The sequence below is a fragment of the Sarcophilus harrisii genome, chromosome 5 (genome assembly GCF_902635505.1).
Source record: "Sarcophilus harrisii chromosome 5, mSarHar1.11, whole genome shotgun sequence".
Taxonomy (NCBI): Eukaryota; Metazoa; Chordata; class Mammalia; order Dasyuromorphia; family Dasyuridae; genus Sarcophilus; species Sarcophilus harrisii.
The window spans coordinates 148,588,609-148,611,023 of NC_045430.1; the positions used below are offsets into that span (position 1 = coordinate 148,588,609).

The 22,415-nt window shown below is 35.2% G+C and overlaps 1 protein-coding gene and 1 long non-coding RNA gene across 4 annotated transcripts in view; one reads left to right on the forward strand and one right to left on the reverse strand.

Annotated features, from left to right (window-relative positions):
- LHFPL3 (LHFPL tetraspan subfamily member 3) overlaps window positions 1–22,415 on the forward strand; it is a 686,319-nt gene that overhangs the window by 437,252 nt on the left and 226,652 nt on the right. For both annotated transcript variants that reach the window (XM_031938708.1, XM_031938707.1), the window contains exon 2: window positions 10,609–10,845. In XM_031938708.1, the coding sequence (XP_031794568.1) occupies window positions 10,609–10,845 (237 nt within the window). The remainder of the gene's footprint in view (window positions 1–10,608; window positions 10,846–22,415) is intronic.
- Window positions 1–22,415, reverse strand: part of LOC116419338 — a 93,019-nt gene that overhangs the window by 49,389 nt on the left and 21,215 nt on the right. The gene's annotated exons all lie outside the window — the stretch shown is intronic.

Sequence of the window (22,415 nt, forward strand, 5' to 3'; positions counted from 1 at the left end):
TCCTTCTCTAGTTCTATTTCCTACCACAAAAAAAAAAAATAATAATAATAATAATAGTTTTCCCTCAGTTAACTAGCTAACACACATATGAATCTCCAGACTATGTAAGGACATAGCTCTGCATGCACATGTCACAACTGATTCCCTTGAAGGTGTAAATTCTTTTACTTAGAGTGGATTAAAGGTAAGTGGCATCTTGACAGAATTGAGAAGCTCTTTTATTTTTCTCCAAACTTTTTGTCTCTTTATTTCTTCCCTGTTGGCTTCTGCAATTGTTTAATCTCCCCTCCCACCCACATTCCCTTGTTGACAGTTCTTTCTGACATTTTAGGACAGTTGCAAAGGCCTTTCAAATTACCATTAAGTTTTAATACCAAAAATTTACCTGAGGACAATTAAGTTTTTTCAGTATACTCCAACCCACCAGTACTTCATATCCCAGGTGGACAAGTTACCTACTTTCCCAGAGGTAACAAGTATTATGACTACTGTTCCCATTTTCTATTTGCTGATGAAGAAGCTCTAAGGATGATGAGTGTATCTCTCTTACCAGGTGTTTCATTACAGTGACAGACAATCTATGTGTGAAGGTTCCCCCCTTAGTAACTTGGCAACTCGGTTGGCATCAATTTTGTCAATTACTGTATGCCTGAATAATTGATAGAGTTAAGTGAATGCAGGCTCCTCTCTCCACCAGGTTCCCCTCGAGTGCTTCAGCAACATAAGGCAATTTATCATGCTTTTTGTGCAACAGTGCAGAGACTTCGTAAAGAATGAATTTAGACGTCCTCTTTCCTTTCAGAAAATAAGTGCTTATCAGTTTCCCCAAGCTAACAGCCTTAATTAGGGCAGCTGAACTACTGATATCTATAGACCCGGTTATTAATGTCATCCCCAACTTCCCCCACTCTAACCCCCACCATTCACTTCATCCATATTTCTTCATTTTCCTTGGGAAAAAACCAATTATAAACATTTGTGGCTTTTTATTAAAGGCGTTTTCTTTAACAGATTAGATAGATCTCTTTGGCCAGAGAAGAGCTTGTATAATTACTTACTCTGAGGAGCAATTAGCCACTTTTGTACTTATTTGGAAAATGAAAGTTACTATAGGTATGTGCAGCATCTGCCCGAATAATCTCCTTTCAGAATTTGGAAGCTCCTCAGTACTTTGGGAAATGTATAAAATTAAATCAGTGGTCAGGTACATGTTGGATCTTGGACATGTTCTGTGTACTCAAAGCTGTTTTTTTTTTTTTCTAGAGCCTTTATATATTCTCCAATTTCTTCTCTCCTCAGTTTGAGTTAGTATGTTTTCATTTCCCTTTCTCTTCAAGTCTTTTCTTAAGTAGGCTTCAAGAAAGACAACAGGTTAAAAGAGGATATAGCTGTCATTTCTGGGTGACATTGCCTTTTAAAGTGAATATGCCAAAATTTTATTTAATTGAAATATAACATTTATTTAAATACCACAGAGAATCATGGATTTAGAGCTGGGAGTGTCTTTAGACATCAATTTATCCAATTAATCTAGTCTATCATTTAAGTGAGTGAATCATTTCTGTATCACTGACCCCTTTGTCAATCTAATGAAACCTATAGACCTCATCTCACAATATGCTTTTAGGTGCATAAAAGAAAGGATATAACATTACAGAAGAAAGCAACTTCATTAAAATACAGTCATCAAAATATTTTAAAAGCAAATTCACAGCTTCCTGGTTAAAAACCCTGTTCTATTCCAAATCTCTCTAGATCAGGACAACACTCACAGAGAGGTAAAATTACTTACCCAAAATTATACATAACAAGAGTCAGGATTCAAACTCAATCCTTCTAGTTGTTCCTTAAAAAATAGAAGTATGTCAGTGGAAAAACAAAGAGGAAAGAGAATCTGAAGAAGTAAAAGGGAAATCCTAACCTGTGTTAAAGGTTTGGGGTAGGAGAAATGTATCTTTGAAAATGAAAGGAAGAAAAAGTGTCATTGAATAATTGGAGTCTTATCATAAAAGGAGAGCTTTACCCTCCAAGAAAGAAACAGCTTTTTGTGTTCCAAGGAATGACTATAAATCAGAACTTTCGTAACTGAGTCAAGTACTCTCAGTTATAAAGGCAGAGTGTGTGGGGCAGATACCTTCCCACTGGGCAAAGGAAACAGCAAATCCACAGTATCAGAGGAAGCTCACTTTTTGGAAAGACCAATAAGTGAAAGAAATAGAAGAACCACAAACTAAGTATTGGCTAGCATTCTATGGTAACTAATAATTCTTTTGATCTAGAACCTGGATGCTAAACCCTATTATTTCTTTGCATTTTAATAGCTGCAAGTGATATCACCCTCTAAACTCAGTGCTCTGGAACAAAGGCTTAGTTGCCCTACCTAGTGATAGCTTTGGGGCAGCTGGGTGGCTCAGTGAATAGAATTCCAGGCTTAGAGTGTTAGGAAGACTTATTTTTTTTCAGTTTAAATCTAGCCTCAGACACTTAGCAGCTCTGTGGTCCTGGGCAAGTCACTTAACCCTATTTGCCTTAGTTTACTCATCTGAAAAATAGTCTACAGAAGGAAATAGAAAAACCTTCCAGGATTTCTGCCAAGAAAACCCTAAATATGGTCATGAAGAACTGGACATTTTTGAACTATACAACAAAAGTAAAATCTTGATTTATTAATTATTTATATATTTTATATTTATTTATATATCTATAATATGTTATATGTATTTATCTATTTATTAATTATAATTATTATTTAATTACATAAATAATAATTAAATAATTAAATGTGACAAGTAATAAAATAATTAGAAATATATATTAATTATTCTTGATTTAAACTGTTTTCAAAATGTAAGTAAAATTCCAAAATCACATGCTCTTTTAAAAATCCTTATTTCATATTTTGGCTCCATCTAAATCTCTATGTTCTGAGACAAAGAAAGTCTCCAAGTATCCTACCTAGTTCTAGTTCTAATGTGAATTCATGGCAGGAGAGAGGCTATCCAGTATGGGTCTGAAGAACAATAGGCAAGGATTCAAAGTAAAAGGGGCCTCTAAGGCCATCTTAGTCTAACAACTCATTGTATAAATGAAGAAACTGAGTCTTACAGAGGTTAAATGTTTTTTGCTTAAGATCATCTGACTGGTAAAATGAAACGGTGGTATTTGATCCCATGTTTCAGTGACTCCACATCTAGCACTTTTCACTGAGAGGGCTACTGAGTTAGATGGGCTGGTAAAATTATAAAGAAAATTCCTGCTTGAAGACTAATATGGAAAAGTGTTTTGCATGACTGAACATCTATAACCTGTATCAAATTGCTTGTCTTCTCAATTAGGGGCACATGAGGATGGTGGGAGAGAATATGGAATTCAGAATTGTGAAAAAGAAAGGTTAAGAATTATTTTTATGTATAATAGGAAAAAACAAAATGCTAAAATTAGATAAAACAAAATAAAATAAGAGGATATGAGCTACTTAGAGGCAAGAATGACCTTAACTTTTATATTTGTAACCCAATTGCTTAGCAAAGTTAATGACATATAGTAAGTATAGGAAGAAAGAGGAGGAGAAGGAGAAGGAGGAGGAGGACAAATGGAAAGAAGAGGAAGAGAAAAAAGAGGAGGGCAAAAGCAAAAAGAAAAAAGTGAAAGAAGAGGAGGAAGAAAAGAAGGAGAAGAAGAAAGAGGAGAAGGAGGAATAGAAGAATAAAAGAAGGAAAAAAGAAGAAGATGAAGAGGAAAAAGGTGGAAGAGGAAAAGAAGGAAGAATAGAAAAAGAAAATGATGATGATGACAGTGGTGGTGGTGGTAGTGATGATAATGATTCCTGTTTAGACTTTAGTCATTCTTTATTTGTATCCAACTCTTTGTGATCCTTTTGTAGTTTTCTTGGCATAAGTACTGTAATGATTTGCTATTTTCTTCTCTAGCTTACTTTACAAATGAGGAAACTGAGGCAAATAAATTTATATGACTTGCCCTGAGTCACACAGTTAGTAAGTGTCTAAGGCCAGATTTGAAATAAGAGAAAGGAGTCTTCCTGACTCCAGGGCTGACTCTCTATCCTAAAGCACCACCTAACAGTCTCTGTCTGGGCTAGGGGACTTCTAAGGTTCTTTCCAGCTCTGAAACTCTACAATGTATCCATATAAGAGGATGTTGTAATGAAATGTAAAAGACTAAGTATAAAGAAATTAGAAAAAGTTAGAAATCATGAAAAAATTAAAAAGCAGAACCAGAAAAACAGAGTATTTACTAAGTCTAATTATACAAAAGGAGACATACAAATAAATAATTTGTCAAAGAAAGCTATTAGAGATCCAAAAGCAATATCTGAGATGGTTAAGAACATCATTTTTATTTTGAACTTTTGAAATTCACTTTTTTACAAATATAAATGTTTCCAAAGCAAACTTATTTGATTTTGCTTGGATTTAATGTCTTTTAAAATTAACTATAGTAGAAATGTGAACTGGAGGCATGGAACATTGAATTCAGGGAATATTTCCTCTGGGTTCCTAGGCCTAGAGATGATTCATTCTGTTTCTTTCCTTTTTACCCCATTTCAAGACAAAAGGACACAAAAGAAGAAGTTCTTTTGTATAATCAGATTTTCAGAGGAACCTCAGGGGCATTTCAACTCCTCACTTTCACTTACTTTAAACATCCAATCTTTTAACAAATCTTGTCATTTCTATCTTCATAACACTTCTCCTGTGGCATTTCACTCATCCAATTCTGAACTCTGATTCCAACCTCATTAACTCTCCCCTGAACTATATGCATTATTATTGTTGAGTTTTTTCAGTCATGTGTGATTCTTTATGACCTCATAGACCTCCATCCATGTACTTAGCCATTTTCTTCTCCAGGGGAAGACAGAGGTTAAGTAACTTGCCTGAACTCACACAGCTAAGAAGTTTCTGAAGCTGAGTTTGAATTGAGGTTTTCCTGACTCCAAGCCCAGTGCTCTATCCACTGCACCACCTAGCTGCCCCCTCACCTGAACTGACAATAGTCATTTAATTGGCCTTCCAAGTCTCCAATCTCTTCTCTTCCCAGCACATCTTCCATTTAACTGCTAAACTGATCTTCCTCAAGTGTAGGTCTCCATGTCACTCTCTTATCTCAATAAACTCAGGTGATTCCCCATAACCTCCAGGATTCAGTGTAAACTCTTTAAGTTTAGCATTTAAAGTTCTTCACAATCTGGCCTCTTCCTACCTTTCCTTTCCTGATTATGTTTTACTCCATTACACATATATCCTCAATAATTAATGTACAACGTCCCTTTTCAAATATAACACCTCCATTGCCATAACAGCAAAAATAATGATAATAACAACAATTAGATAGTGTAGTGGATAGAGTGCCAGGCCTAGAGTCAGGAAGACTCATCTTCCTGAGCTTAAGTTTTCTGTGTGACCATATGCAAGTCAATTAATACTGTCTGCCTTAGTGTCCTCATCTGTAAAGTAAGCTAGAAAAAGGTATCATGAATCTTTGCCAAGAAAACCCCAAATTGGGCCATGAAGAATCAGACAGCCATGTCAAATTATAATTATAAATTATAATATCTAGCATTAATACAGAGCCTATCGTGTGCCAAATACTATTCTAAGTATTTTATAAATATTATTTCATTTAATCCTCACAACCATGTGAGGTAGATGCTATTGTTAACCTCATTTGACAGTGAAGGAACTGAGATAGAAGTTGCCCAGGGTTACACAGCTAGTGAGTATCTGGATTTGAACTCAGGTGTTTCTAACCCCAGATCTAGCACTCTTACCATCTAGCTGCCTTTAGGAAAGCAATGACCTGTCAAAATCATAATTTTAAGCTTTAAGAGCAACACTATGGTACAAAGTAAATTACTAGTCCTAGAGAAACAGTTCCATGCTTTGTTCTGTTTTTTAACAGACTGTGTAATTTCCAACAGGTCACTTAATTTCTCTGGACTTTCATTTCTTCACCTGGAAAAATGAAAGGTCTGGACTAGGTGGTCTGTAACATCACATGCAGTTTGGACAGTCTATAATTTGACCCAAAATCCATGCGGGAACCTCTAATGCATATGATTTGGCCAATAATTGCCTAGGAACCAGATGTTTTTAGGACCATCATCCTACAAGTCCTGACTTCCAATGGAGCTGCCCAGCCTTGCCCAATGAAAGAAAATTGGGAAATTCTATTTGCAGAAGGGCTGATTTTAGCTCAAACTTAAAGGAAGAAACTGGACTGCTGGAGCATTCCAGACATAGGACATAAGGAAATAACCACCAAAAATCTGTGGATCCAGAAGATGGGGTGTCACATGTGAGGGACAGGAACAAGGGCAGTGTCACTGTATAAAATGTATAAAAGCCTGGAAAGGTAGGAATAATCCAGGTTGTGAAGTTCGTCAAAAAAAAAAAAAAATACTTGGTCCTGAAGATAATAGGGAGCCATATTAAATGGGAACAGGGGTAACTGTTTGATACTTCAGGAAGTTTGATAACTGGGTGGAAGATGGGACTAGAGTGAGAGGTTGACCATCCAGCAAGCTGTGCTAATAATTCAAGCATGAGGTGATGAGGGTCTAACATCAGTGGTTGGACCATTGCTGATTGTTCTTGGGTTTTGTGGGGTTTTTTAACACAAGAACTTTTCTTTCTGGAAAAAAAAATCATTTAATCTACATAAAACAATAAAAATGTTTATCCCAGTTAAAATAGCAAATAACCCACCTTTCACAATTGCAGCTTTTATACTTTTTTAAATAAATTAAGTCTCATGACTTAGCTCCCCCAAAACATAGCTCATGTTATAGAGAGCTCACATATTTTAGAATCATTAGATGTTAGAACTAGAAGGAACTTTAAAGATTATTGGAAACAAGGACCTTTGGTAGTCCAAAAAACTTAGCTTTTCATGTGATAGGCTAATATCTCCTTTTACCTGCCATCTTTTTCTGGGATCTTTTACAACCACACCTTTTTATGCTGGAAATATCTATATTCTATGTTGTATTCCCCTTGGTGCCTTCTTTCCCGTGGCATTGGAGTTGAGAAACCTTCTCTTCATCATCTCTCCTTCCTCCACCAACCAAAATTCTCTGATCTTTGCTGCTTTATTGCTGCCCCAACCATTGGGTTCCCTGAATGCCCTAAATGTGAGATACCTTCCTTCTTATGGATGTGTTATCAATTCGTTGCCCTAGACTTGGCCCCAGTGTCTACATAAACATGTAAAGGGGGGAAGATAGAAATGTGCCACCTGGCTATGGATTTAAACTCAACAAAATTATTCAACTTCCTCTAAATCAAACAACTACTTGTGATGTAGATGGCCATGTGATACAATACAAAAAGCCCTGTAAAAGCAGCTTAGGATATTTTCCCAATTTCACTTCTTGAGCCCTCAGCTTCCTCAACAAAAACATGAGAAGACTGAACTTGAGACCCCCTAGAGTCCTCTCCCACTCTAATCGTTTATTACAATTAGTCCACAAAAGGTACCTAAATTCCTAGAATCCATCCCAGGTTAATAGATAAAGTTTGTTATATGAATGAATCCCTACTATCAGACTTTTGATCAGATCCTTTGTAGTATCCATTTACTTGGCAATAGTATTTTTTAAGGGCCAGAAAACATTTTGTTACCTGGTGGGATAGAAATAATTGTTGGGTTTGGAATCAGAGGACCTGGGATCAAATGCTGGCTCTTCTACTTCATAGCTCTGTGATCTTGAACAATACATTTGACTTCTCTGGAATTCAGTTTCTTCATCTAGAAAATGTGCTTTGGACTAGAAGAGCTCTAAGGACTATTTCAGATCTAAATCAATGGGCCTTTTATCATCTCATTCTTCTTTTAAGCTAACATGTCTTGTTCAATAGTGTGGTGCTTGTTCAACTATTAAGAAGCCCCCGCCCATAAGTCCCCAGAACTCTATTGTATTTAGACTCTAGCAATGGGTTATTGTCCACATCAGCAAGTTGATCTCACTAACCAAAGAGATACCAAACCAGAAACCTAGACTAATGGGGAATCAGAAATCAGTTTGCTAAATCTTTACTTTCTTTTTTTAAATAATAGCTTTTTATTTTTCAAAATACATTCTGAGATAGTTTTCAATATTCACCCTTGCAAAATCTTGTGTTCCAAATTTTTCTCCTTCCCTCCTCTCCCTTTCCCTTCCCCTACACAGTACACAACCCAATATAGGTAAACATGTGCAATTCTTCTAAACATTTTCCCACATTTATCAACCTGTATCAGAAAAGTCAGATCAAAAAGGAAAAAATGAGTAAGAAAAAAACAAGCAATCAAACAACAACCACCTCTTAACATTTATTGAGGATCCCTCAAAGAACTTTTGTTTACATGGATTTTATCCATCAATATATACTATGTTAGAAATTAAAACATCTTTGAATTGTTATGAAAATAATTTTGACCTTTTAGATCTCCTTAAAGGGTTTTAGGATTTCCCAGATATTTCCAGACCACACTTTGAGAACCTTGGATGAAATGGAAAGAATTCTGATTTTCCTTAAGTGCAGATCTAACCATGTCAACCCATACTCAACCAACTCTTCAGGCTCCAAGATAAAATATTTGCCTCTAAGATAAAATATTAACTCTTCTGTTGAGTTTTTAAACCCCTTATACAACCTTACTCCTCAAATTTAACTCGTATTGATTCTTTCATATTTATTCTCTGTGTATGATCTTTGCCCCTTCTTTGGCTCACATTCTTTGATTATTCAGCCTCAAGGTACTCACACCCTCAGGATACTGAGTCTTACAGTGTAAAACACATCTTTCTAAAATAATGGCCAAAGCTCAGTACAGCATCATGACACTTGACAACTTGCTCAGTATCCATGCTTGCAAGGAACAAAGTGATAATCCTTTTCACTGGCTTTAGAGATTGACCCATACTACTTGATCATACCAGTATAACATACCTATCTTTCAGTAGTCACTAAAAACTTTATTGAAGAAGTAATTAGAATCTTTAGAATTTTTTATGTACCCTCAAAACTATAAACTTCTAAAGAAGTTACCTTCTGTAACCTAATTATTATAGTTTGAATACAACTTATTTTCAAACTAAATAATCTACTTTTAGAGAACTGAAGTGAATTTAAGCAGTGATAACAACAGCCATATGGAGAGAACTTATCTGAATTCTTTTATTTCATGTCATTCAATTGAAAGAACCTAATAGGTGCATGACATTATACTAGGTAAAGACAAAATGAAATAGTCCTTACCATCAAGAAGCTTACATTCTACCGGAGAGATATACAGCATATATACATCTAAGTAAATAGAAAATATATATACAAAATACTAAGGAACTTTAAGAGGAAAAAACTCTTCATAAGTAGGGGCAGAGGGAGGGAGAAGAATTAGAAAAGATCTCATAGAGGAAGAAGATGGCCCTGAGGAAAGTATGTGATTCCAAGAGGCATTCTCTCCATGAAGAAAGAGTGGATTTAAGCATGAGGGAATCACTTCTCAAAGGTATGGAGGAATAAAATGTAATATTATATATAAGGAATAGGTAGAAGGTGAATTTGATTGAAATTCAGTATTCACAAATGGGAATAATATGAAATAGTACTTGAGAGGAACTTGAGAGCCAGAGTTCAGGCATTCTTAAATTACAGGAAATTACACTGATGATATTTGAGTAGGAATCTGGCAAAGTCTGATATAATTTTAGGAATATCCATTTAATAGATTTGTGGAGGGTAAATGTAAGAAAGGATATTTTGGATGCAGCAAAACAGGCAAATCAACTAAAAGACTATTGCAGTAGCTTAAGCAAGAAGCAATGAGAATTTGTAACAGATTTATTGTGGTTCAAAGAGAGACAAGAGTACAGTTGCTAGAGATGTTAAGAAGGTAAAATCAGTAGAGCTCAGCAGCTGATTAGCTGTGGGGCATGGGAACTTGAAGACCGCTTAGGTTGTAACTTATGTGATTGATGGTGTCATAGACAAAAACAAGAAAGTTAAGACTAGAAGTGAGTTTGGGGAGAAAAATACTATTATGGATTACATGGGTTTTTTTTTTTTATTTTGAGTTTGAGAGATGAGGACTCTCATCTCCAAAATGATATTTTTACATATGAAGGCTTCCTAGGATCCCTTAAATAATATTGATATTTCAGTTTCTAATAAAGTTTTGCAGCACCAATTTCCACGATGAATATTTTCCATTTCAGCTGTTATCACAGCCCTTTAAAAATCAATGTTGTGTCCTCGTTCTGTAGTGTTATGAATTAATTCTTGGCAAAATTAGCAATGGAAGTCAAAAGGAAATGTTTGATGTGTTACTCTTTCTTAAAGATGCTCCCTTTCAGATAACCCAGGCTTCTCCCTATAAAGCTCAATGTCAGAGTCTAAGTTTTTGTAAAGACTCATTAGAGGATCTTTGCTTTTAAGATAACCAGAACAAACACCCAGATAGGGTTGTTGTGATAAACATTGGTCCTTTGAGTGATATCTTGTAAAATAGTCATTTATAGAATGATCCAGAGAGATGTTAATAAAGTGAGGGTTATATGAACACTTTCCCATTTTTCTCTTTGTGTTTTTTTCCCTTTCTAAGCTGCCTGTCTTGTACTTGGCTGTATGATTTTCCCTGATGGCTGGGATTCAGACGAGGTAAAACGGATGTGCGGTGAAAAGACAGACAAGTACACACTTGGGGCTTGTTCAGTCCGCTGGGCATACATCTTGGCTATTATTGGAATCTTGGATGCCCTGATTCTCTCGTTTCTGGCATTTGTGCTTGGTAACCGACAAGACAGCTTGATGGCAGAGGAACTGAAGGCAGAAAACAAAGGTAAGAGTGCTTTAGGGAACTATCTCTGGGCAGCCTCAAGGACAAAATTTAAATGGTGGTTTCCCTCCCCACCCCCCACCATTAAATACCAGTGTATTCCCTGTAATTCTAATTGGTTGCATCATCTAATACACAATAATTTATTTTTGCTTAATTCTTTCAAATGGTATCAATTTAGGATTTTCCCCTACAAGCTCAAAATAAGAGCCTATTTGCCTAGACATTTCCAAAGCTTCTATTCCATTGACACCATTTAACTAGCCCTCTTCTAATTTTTTTTCTTTCTATCTCATTGTCCCATTCTGATTTGATGTTGATGCTTGTAAATATGGGGATGCCTTAATGTTTTATCTATTTAGATAAATGGAGAAGTAATTGTGTCAGTCTCTAGAAAAACATGTTTTTAAATTACTTGTGTACCAGATTAACATAAATTCCCAGAAAGGCATAACCTTTACCAACTTTATTGTAAAATTAATTTCAAAGTATTAATTTCAGGCTTTGTTCTGTAGGATTGATACAGTGATATTCAATATTCAGATCATGAGCTTATCAATGGAAATGTTTCCACCAACACTACAAACTATTCCCTGACTGCCTATCCTATACAACCTCTGTTCGTGTCTGTGAGATGGTATTACTGACTCCAAATCATTAAATCTGGAAGTTAAATTAATTTCATAGTTGGCCATGTTTAAAACCAATCATTGGATAACCAGAAGGCCTAGGACCATCTCAGGGAGAAATTTCTTACCCCAAACACTAAAAACCAGGATAGTAAATAAAGAAACAGTGAATGATCATAAATAATCCAGTAGGTCAATAATTGGTAACAGTACAAGCAGTTGTTCAAAATGGGTCTTTTAATTTTCTTGCTATATTTCTAATCATATTTCTTGTAAAAAAAAAATTTCAGCCCGTCCTTTGCTACCAATTTAAATTCATTTAAGTAGAGAATCATCATCAGCTGCTACTATTTGAACTTATATCACCACCTTCAAATGATCTTTCTCTAGTTTTATTTTTGTTTTGTTTTTATTATAATCTGGAATAAAACATTCAAAAATAAGAAACTTAGCTTCCTACTTCAAATTGTCATTTAATTGAAAAATCCCCACATAAATTTTAATATGTATTAATATCCCTACATGATATTAATCTACAACTAGATCTACATCTACAACTAGAAAATTGTGTTCTAAGAAACTGTGAAACAGGGAGATTCATGAGTGCAGTAATCACTTAATGAAGTTTTTATATCCCTGATTAAGTAATCTAGAAATAATATAATTGACTAAGTAGCAACAGATTGGTATGTTATACTCTGCCACTAGTGAGTATGTTTTCATTTCAAAAATAGCACTGTGTGCTGGGTTTTGGGTGCTGGATTCTGAATGGTGCTACAATAAAGTCGACTTAGATACTGATAATTTCCAGGAAAACCATAATAATATTGCTATTTTCAGTAACTAACAGAACACATGATGGCATCAATCTTGATGAATTGATATAAAACATTAATAGTGCATTTTTACTTCAATGAATCTATTAGGTCTTTGATTTTTGAGCCTACTGCTGAACGACCTGTACCTTCTCATCTTCTGAAATTCCTACCATATTAGCCTATGAGTTTTCCATAAATCATCTGCTCAACAAATAGAAGGAGGTCTGTTCTGAGTTATTTTAACATTCAGTTTTGTTATGATCTGAGTCTATAGTTACTGTTGTTATAAATAAATATTACTAGAAATAATAATAAAAACTATTATTTATGGGTGTTATTATTACCAGTAAGAACAATATTAATAATAACCTCATTGTCAGTTATTATAGCAATAATACCGACTGTTTATAATTTTAACACACTTTTATATCCACTAACTTACTGGAGTTAGTGCCAATAATCTTTATGGTACTTGATGAAATAAAATAATATGTGTCCAGTCCCTGAAAAAAAAAAAATCTTAGTCTCCCCTGTCTTCCTTTAAAATTCAGCCCAAATCCTTCCACTGTAAGTGCCTTCCCCTTGAAATTCCCTTCCATTTGTAGAGTATGTATCTTGTATGAACAGTTGTTGGCATTTTGTCTCCTCATTAAAAGGGAATTCTTCAAAGGCACAGACCTTTTTTGGTCTTCTTTGTATCCCTAGATCTTAGCACAGCGCCTGGTACGTAGTTATTACTATTTGTCCTTCATTCTTGAAAAGGAGCCATGACATTAGGAAGTAGGTGCCATGACATGTAAGTGAATTGGATTTAAGTGAGGGAGGGCTGTGCAAGGTCACCTTCCTCACTTTCCCCTCCACAACCATATGGATCACAGCAAGCACTTACTAAATGCTTTTCTGACTATTTGATTGACTGACTAGAAAGAGCTAAGTTCATTTGTGTTTTTTGTTCTGAAATACCAGCTTTAGACTTCAGAAAAGCTCTATAGTGGAATAGTTTGTGTGTCTATCTTCTATATAATAATAGAGGCAGAACATTTTTTCCTCAGGAGTTAGTATATTCATTATATACTCAAGCAACTATTTTTTTTAAAAACCCTCCAAAGGAAATATCACTCAATTCTGGATGAGAGAGGAAAAGTAAGAAATTAGGAAAAGGGAAAGCAAGTTAGCAACAACAACAAAAAAGGTCATCGGTGGCTGGCCAATTGGAGGTCTTGATCTATTCCTTAAAAGATAGTAATCCACCACTCAGTTCTGCAATATGCAAGAAGAAATGACCAGGAGGTGAGAAGAATGGGAAGTATATAAGCATTTATATAACCCTCATTCTGTGCTAAAAAAATTTACAAAAATTATCTCATTTGATTTTCACAACAAGCACACGAAATTGGTGCTATTCATATTATTATTTTCTTTTTAAGTTAAAGAAACTGAGGTAAACAGAGGTTAAGTAATTTGCTCAGGGTCACACAGCTCATGTCTGAGGTCAAATTTTAATTCAGATCTTCCTGACTTTAGGCCCAGTACTCTATCCACTCTGCAACCTAGCTAACCTCCCCCTAAATGTATTCCATCTTTATCTGATCATTGTAGGCTATTACTGCATGAGAGAAAACAATAAGTCTTGAAACTGAATGAGGTATAAGAGAAAGAGCAGTGACCTCAGAGACTTGAGATGCTTTTTGCTTCTATGACTCTTAAGCAAATGACTTAAGGAATATTCAATTTGTATGTCTATAAAATGGAGATAATTACCTAGCTTGCAGGTTAAACATTTGTATTATTACCTACTTCAGAGAGTACTTGTAAAAGTTTTGTGAAAGTTACTGTGTGTTTTAGTCATTTTTATTTGCTAAAAAAAAAAAAAGAGGCGCTGTAGTAGACAAACAAAATAGCTACACTGAGGCAGAAAGACCCACCTTCAAGTCTCACAATTGAGTTGTGTGAGGAGGAGTCACACAATTTCTCAATGACATTCTAACAAATTCTGACACTAGAAATTGCAGAAGTAGTTTCCTTCCAGGGATGCTCTCTATACCCCAGATGCATTCACTTATCTCATCCCATACCCCAAAAAAGGCAGGTAAAAATTATTATAGACACAGTAATATACTCCAGCTACCATAAAATCTGGATGTGACTTTTCTGAAAACTAGAAAATCTACCTCTAGATAAATTAAATTGAATGATAATGATGCTGGCAACTTAGAAAACATTTTGCTATACCTTCCTATTTCATATCATATGTATTTTTTTAAATCATTCATTTCAGGGCAGCTAGGTGGTGCAGTGGCTAGAACATGAGCCCTAAACTCAGGAGGACCTGAGTTCAAATCTAGTTTCAGACACTTAACACCTCCTAGCTGCATGACCTTGGGCTTAACCCCAATTGCCTAAGGGGTAAAAATCATTCATTTCCCAAGTTTTTATATAATTTTTATAAAGAAGCAGGTAATTCCCCACATGATATCTGTAAGTTATCGTTTCTTCCTTTCCATTACAGTTAAAGTATTATCTGGACAATTTTTTAAAAAGATTTATTCTTGAATGTTGGAAATTCATATCAATTTTGCTAATTGTTACTAGTTTCAGTTGGGGTAGAATCTATTAAAGAAGAAAAGTAAAGCTAAAAACAGAAATGAGGTTTGAGAACCGTTTGTATCTTGCTGCCTCTCTATTACTATTAAACAGCAATTTCTGCTATCAAAGCCCAGTTTCATTTCATTTACTTTGTTAGATCAGATGCATTCAAAAAAGAAGCAATCTTTAGACTGCTTTGACAAAAACAAACAAACAAAAACCAACATGTCAATAGCCCATTTTTGTTGTACTCCTAAAAATCAGAAAGGTGGCATGGAAAAGTGAATAGGGAACTGGGCTTGAAGCCAAAAGACCAGGATTCAAGTTCTGCTTCTGACATCAGCTCTGGTGGCTGGTGATCTTTAGAGTCATTTAACTCCTTGATGGTCTAGGTTATTCCATAACTCTACAAGTCTCTGAAAAGGAGCCAATCCTGAGGAATTTTTTAAGAGGGGCATTTCCTTACCCAGGAGATCCTGTTAACAATGACATCAAAGAGTCCAGGTCCCATCCTATTGAAATCAGTTTAATATGTTCTATTTCCTCCATTGTGCCAATGGAGGAACAACCATGTGTACTTCTGAACTTTCCTCAACAGTAATATAGATGCAATTAGGCTAGAATTTATAAGTTATGCACCAAATATGACCATATCTACTCATCTAAAAATAGTACCAGTTCTCTTATTATTGGCCCAAGGAGTACAAGTCAAGAGTAAAAAAAAGTATTCCTTCTTGTTTTCAACTTTAACTATATGATTTCTCAATGAGAGCGCAACAGTCAGCATTTAACCTTACTATTCAGCTTAATAATATATTTTAACATTTTGAACTGTGAAGCCAATTAATTATGGAAAATTAAAGTTTTATCCAAATGAAAAGAAGAAAATGAAAAGCTTCATTTTCAATTTATCTTATTAATTACAAAAGGACAAATAATTACATTTTCCAAAGATCCCACACTATAAATATCTCTCTACTTGTCAGATGTCGCTCATAAAGAAGCCTCTTTCTACATATAGATAGAGGGTCTTAGGGAGCTACTTATCAAATAATTGAGTTCTCCAGAGAGCACATCGGAAGGCTATTTGACTTTCTATATTTAACTGTATTTTCCTCTTTTGTATTTTAGCTAACAAGAGGTAACTTAAGCCATTTATATAGAGGGCTTAAGCTTTTTATAATCATATGACACAGGACTAGTATGAATTCCACTTTATTTGAATAAATAATTGTGAATTACTTCAAAAATTGTTTTGTAACCACAATCTATCATGCTCTTTCAAATGAACTCAGCAAAATTTAACATGGCAACTACTAGGTATCACAGTGCATAGAGCTCTAGGTCTAGCATTAGGAAGACTCATCTTCCTGAGTTCATACCTGGCTTCAGACACTTAATAACTGGGTGACCCTGAGCAAATTATTTAACTCTGCATGCCTCAGTTTCCTCATCTGTAAAATGAACTGGAGAAGAAAATGGCAAACCAATTCAGTGTCTTTGCCAAGAAAACCCAAAGTGGGGTTATGAGAAGTCAGAAAGAACTGAAAAACAATTGAACAATATGAAGATAGCCAGAGAAGATAGTCATGGAATTGGGAGATGGAGTATTATGTGTGAAGAATAGCAAGAAGACCTATAATAATTGCATTGGAAAGGAGAAAGTAGAAAAGAGAAATGTATAAATATATAGGGAAAATATGTATAAATAAGTAGAATAAATATGTATAAAAAAAGTAGAAAGGAGCCTGATTGTTAAGGACTTTAAAAGTAGAAAAGGGTAGTTTGTATTTGATCCTGGAGATAATAGGATGCCATTGGAGTTTATTGAAAAGGAAGAATCACATGGTCATACCTGCACTTTTGAAAGATCACAGTTGGCAGCTAAGTAGATGATGGATGAGAGTGAAGAGAGATTTGTAGCAAGGAGATCAACCAGAAGGCCTTTGTAGTAGTCAAAGTGTTAAAGATACAAAGTGATAAGGGCTTGCACCAGAGTGGTGGTTATGTAAGTACAAAGAAAGGAACATATGAAAAAAAAAAAAGCCGCAGAAATAGAAGTGACAGAATTTGACAATAGATTGGATATGTGGAGTGTGTGCAAAAGGGATCCTGAAGATGTCATGAAAGATAGTGTGCCTGAGTGACTGTGAGGATGTTGGTAACCCCAACAAAGAAAAGGGAGTCAATAAGAGGGGAGAGATTTGATGAAAAGAAAATGAACTCAGTTTTGGACATGTTGACTTGAAGATACCTACAGAACACCCAGTTTAAATTCTGCTAGATAGTGGGAGATACAAGATTGGACATTAACAGAAAGGTAGATCTGAGAAGCATCTACATAAAAATGGTAATTGAATCCATATAAGCTGATATGATCACTGAGTTAAAGAGAGAGAGAAAGAAGAGAAGAAAACTCAGGACAAAGTCTTGGAAGAACCCACAGATAATTATGTTTTTGATGAAGATTCAGAAAAGGAAACTGAGAAGAAATGGTTAGAGAGATTGGAGGAGAACCAAGAAAGAGCAATGTCATAAAAACCAAGAATGTCACAAAAACCTGATTGTAGGTAGCTTTCTCAGTGAGATTATCTATGACAAGAAAGATATCATGACTAGAATTTGACAAAAAGACACACTGAGGCAAATCTCTTTGCAAGATAACATTTATTAACAAAGGTATGCTCCCTGCCAAGAAATGGGTCTGTGGATTGCCTCCACTTATGGCAAAGATCGGAGCAAAAAGATAGTCCCCTTTTATAGGTTTTGGGGCATACAGAACAAAGAAAATAGATGAGATGAGACCATGGGATTGAGGGCAACAGAATTGGTTACAAAGGTGAGATACGAGGCACACAATATGAAGGGTTGGGATTTTTGTAATGGGGGCTGGCAACAACCTCTACCCCTTCTTCTCTCATGAGACTAAGAAATGTTCATTGTTTGATTGCAAGTGCCAGATAACAGCCCAGACTTTTGGACAGTAAATCAAACATCTTTGAAGAATAGCTTAGTAGGATAAAGATCTTAGACTCAACTTCCTTGCTTTCACATACATTCACCAAGGTCAGTTCAATTCCTTGAGACAAGAAGAGCTGGATTTTTAAACTTAACACAAGATAGGCCATCCGAATTCTGACAAAGTTGTCTCTGACAGAAAAAGAAATATGACTTATGCATTTACAGGAAAAGCATTTACAGGACAAAAATCAATTAATTGTAAATAAGATCAATAAATAAAGGATATAGGATCAAGCATAATCTTTTCAGAGGAGTGATATAAAGTGCTCTCCAGGATAGTCAGAATGAGTCAGAGACTTTTTTAAGAATTTAGTACATCAGATATGTTTAACCCTTCTCTTTCCCTCATTTTATCTAATTTAAAAAAAGAAATTTCCGTTAGTTTTCCTTATCAGTGTCATCTTCTTTTGAACTGAATACTTCTGCCTTGCTTTCATCCTCTGCATGTTTTTTTTAAAAAATCTACAAAAGTAATTTGAATTTTCTTCACATCCACATGCATCTCTTTAGACAATTCCCTTTTTTCTTTATTATTAGAACTGTTATTCTTCCAGTTCTCAAAATTTTATTCTTGAGTGTATCTCATCCTTGCTAGGCTGACTTCCTCCATGGAAATTTATTCTGTGACTAGCTAGGTTTTCTCTAAACACTTCAAAATCTATTCTCTCCAAATCTACAGTGAATGTCAGACTCTTCCTGGTTTTTTCCCTCCATCTATCTTACAAATATTAAGATGGAGTGGTAACTCATCCCCCAAGTTAAATTTCCCCTCAAAGTTTATCTTTAATGTAGGATATATAGATTTGAGATTCATTTTTATGAAGATTATAATTGAATCTTTGGGAGATATTAGGTTTTACCTAAGGAAGAGGGACTATGAAAGAGCTTTAGGGGGAATATGACACTTAGTGGGTGGAACATGAATAATAATCCAAGAATGGAAACTGATATGAAATAGAAAAACAAAGAGGAAACCTGTGAGCCTGTGGAGTAGCAGATTGTAGGAGTAATTCATTTTTGGTCTTAGAATGACATGACTGGAGAGAGACAAGAGGCAAGAGAAAGCAACGTCATAGAAGCAAAGGGAAAAGAATATGCAGTATAAGGTAGAGATCAACAATGTCAGAAGCTTTTAGAAGGGTGATGAGAATTCATAAAAGGTCATTGTATTTAGCTGTTTAAAAACATTAGTAACTTTAGAGAGAGGAATTTTAGCTAAGAGGTAAGAATAGAAATAAGATTGGAAAGGATTGGAAAGTAAATGGTAGATGAGGAAATTTAAGAAAACAGTATAGAAAATTTTTATCAGATTGGTTATGAAAGGGGGTGGGAGAGAGGGAGGAGAAAGAAGAGAGAGGGAGAGGGAGAGGGAAAGAGAGAGAGAGGGATGGAAAGAGGAAGAGAGGGAGAAAGAAGAAAAGAGAGAGATAGGGAAGGAAAGAGAGAGAAGGGGGAAGAGAGAGGGAAAGAGAGAGAGTAGGAAGGAGGGAGGGAAATGGAAGGAGGGAAGGAAAAAGAAGGAGGAAGAGAGAGGGAGGGAGAGAAGAGAAGGAGGTATTCCTAGAAGAGAAAAGAAGGTTTGGGATTCAGAACACAGAGAAGAGGATTGGCACATCTATTCATCAGAAATTGGGACAAAGTGGGAGAGAACAAAGAACAATGATGAGTTTTGATGAGGAAAAAAGGGAGTTGATGAGGAAAAAAAACCTCAGTTTTTTTTTTATAACATCCTCTCCTGAGTAATATGGAGGAAGTGATGGAGTAGGAAGATTGAGAAGGAAAAGAAACAATTAGATTGGCCTATGTGGATGAAATGATAAACTGAAGAAGAATAAAAAGGCTGACATGCCAGAGTACGGGCTCAGTGGAGATAAACTAAAACGTATGCATGGTAACCCAGTCAGTAAGATTGTATGCCCATCTCTAATAACATTCAGCAGCATAGGAGAAAAAGTTGGAAAGGTAGAGGTTGCAAAAAGCTCTTTAATTCCGGGCTTAGTTTATTGTCCACCTGCTGTACTTGTCTAAGATACATGTGGACTATTCCTCATAATCTCAACAATATGTATTCTTTGTATTCCAATTTATTATTGTATATATTGTTTGACCAATCTCTTTTGAGTCTTGATGAACCCCATTAAATAACTTTTATACTATTCTAGGACTCAATGCAATCAGCACAATGCCATTTACAAACAGGAACACAGGGAGGTTTTCACTATCTGCGGGAAATTTTTCTTTCATTTAGACTCTGCACAGGCTATCATCCATGACAATGAAGAATGAATACTTTTGGCAAGCACATGTATGCTTTTTTATGCCTTGACTGATAGTAACAATCAGGCAATCTTTAAGCAAAATACTATGGTTATATCTATCAAGGAATTTTTATGTGACCTTGTCTTCTAGAACAACAAAAAGCATGTACATTTGCCCTGAGCTCATCAATACTGATATTTTTAATTTGGATGCAAATTGCTATCTACCTATGTATTCTCATGCTATGTGATTCTTTCCCATGTCTTCCCATAAGTCTTCGATAGCCCTTCAAATATTTTAATGCAACTTTCATATATTTTCTTCTTGTTTTCTCCTTTTTGAAGCAAATACCTCCAGTTTCTTCAACTATTCCTCACATAAAATAATTTCCAGATTTCTCATTGACCTGGTCACTCTTCATCCATTTTAACTGTTCCTCTTAACTTGAGGTTCAGAACTGAAAAGAATACTTTGGATAAGGGAAACTCCATTATCTCTTTCTACTTTGGGAAAATTAGACAGGACTTGCATTCAGGATGTTGTTAAGGTGTTAGCTTATTCTGCTTTTACTGTTCTTCCCCAAGTAAAACATATAGTGGGTGGTTCAGATGCCACTTTTTAGCAGGTAAGGAGTAGGGCAAAGGAGTGTTTGGAATAAGGGAAGTAAGTCTCTTTTTCTCAGAATCATGAAATGCAAATGTTTTCATTGTAACTCACTATATGAGACATAATCTTCCAGCTTCATTCTGTAGAAGGCAGCAGAGGATGATGCAGGCCTCTACCTATTAGTACCAAACTTGCTTTTGCATAGTTAAGTACATAGTAGGCAAGAATGAACCCTATCTGACTGACATCCCTACCTAACACTTCTGAATATGAACCCAGGATGCCGGATGACCAGCTACATTTGTCCTGTCTAGACCCCAACCCATGATGCACTTGTCTGTTGTCCTACAGACAAAAGTAATTCATTCCAGAGAAGGTTATAATGGGAGGGGGAAAGAAAAGCTAAATTGGATGTAAATATGAATGGTAAAAAGTAAGTGAAAATGAATAAAAAACAGCTTGAGTAAAAATGATTTTTTAAAATATTTTGGAGTTTAATAGAGTATCATAAACTCTGACTTGGACATCATCAGCTTTTTCTGATAATTGGATTTTTGTTCAGTAGATTCTTCTTCAAAATATATTTTATAACATTTTGAAACATTTCATATATGTTCTCATTTGAGCCTCACATCAACTCTTTGTAGACCAAGTTTTATTATCCCCATTTTAACATATGAGAAAACCAAACAGTGATTTGCCTAAAGCATATAACTAGCTAAAAACATTAGAAAACAAAAGTCAGCCCTTTCCAACTTGCAGCCCTAAATTCTAGAGGACTGAGGGGAGAGGGTAAAAATGAGAGGTGGGAAGAAGATGGGAAGAGGGCAAGAGAATGTGATCAACCAAATCAAAGGGTGGGGTGACTTCCCCACTCTTGCTTTGATAGCTAATGGTGGAGTTTATCACTCCCCTATGCATTAACCTCTGGTGGCTCCCTATTCACTTTAAGATCAAATACTATTTTGCTTTCATTTCACCCTTTTAAAATTTCTATTTTTGTATAAGTTTTATACTGTGTACTGTGTATGTCTATCTATATAAATATAATTTTATTATGTTTATTATATTATATTATTATATAGTTTTTTTCATAGATTAAAAACAAGGAGCAGAATTAGATTAAGGTCAATAATTTTTTAAGAGAAACATTTTTGTAATACTCTTACTTTTTTGAAGAGACATATTATATTTTAAAATTTATTTCAAGTGTTGCCAGACAGATTTATATCCATGTCATTAATACTAATTTGTGCATTTATATTATTTTATTTTATTTATTAATAGTATTAAAACTACATACTTTTGTATATATGCTTTGTATTATAAATTATGTTGTATTAAAGCTGATTTCTATTAAATTATATTAAAGCCAAAATTCACATAATTATCAGTTGTGTCTAGAAGTTCTGAAATAATACATGTGTGACCTAAGAAATGAAGGGCCCTGTGGAGCCCTGTAGCTTTCTTCTATTACCACAGGAACATGATGAATTTATCACCTCAGTCCTTGGGGAAACCAAGAAGAACCCAACCCTTAAAGGATAGACGTAGGGTAAAAGATAGGAGAGGCAGGAAAAAAGGGAGAAGGAAGCGTGTCCGTTTTTATGGATCCTTGGGGATAACAGGGATCAGGGTATAGAGAGCAGAGGGT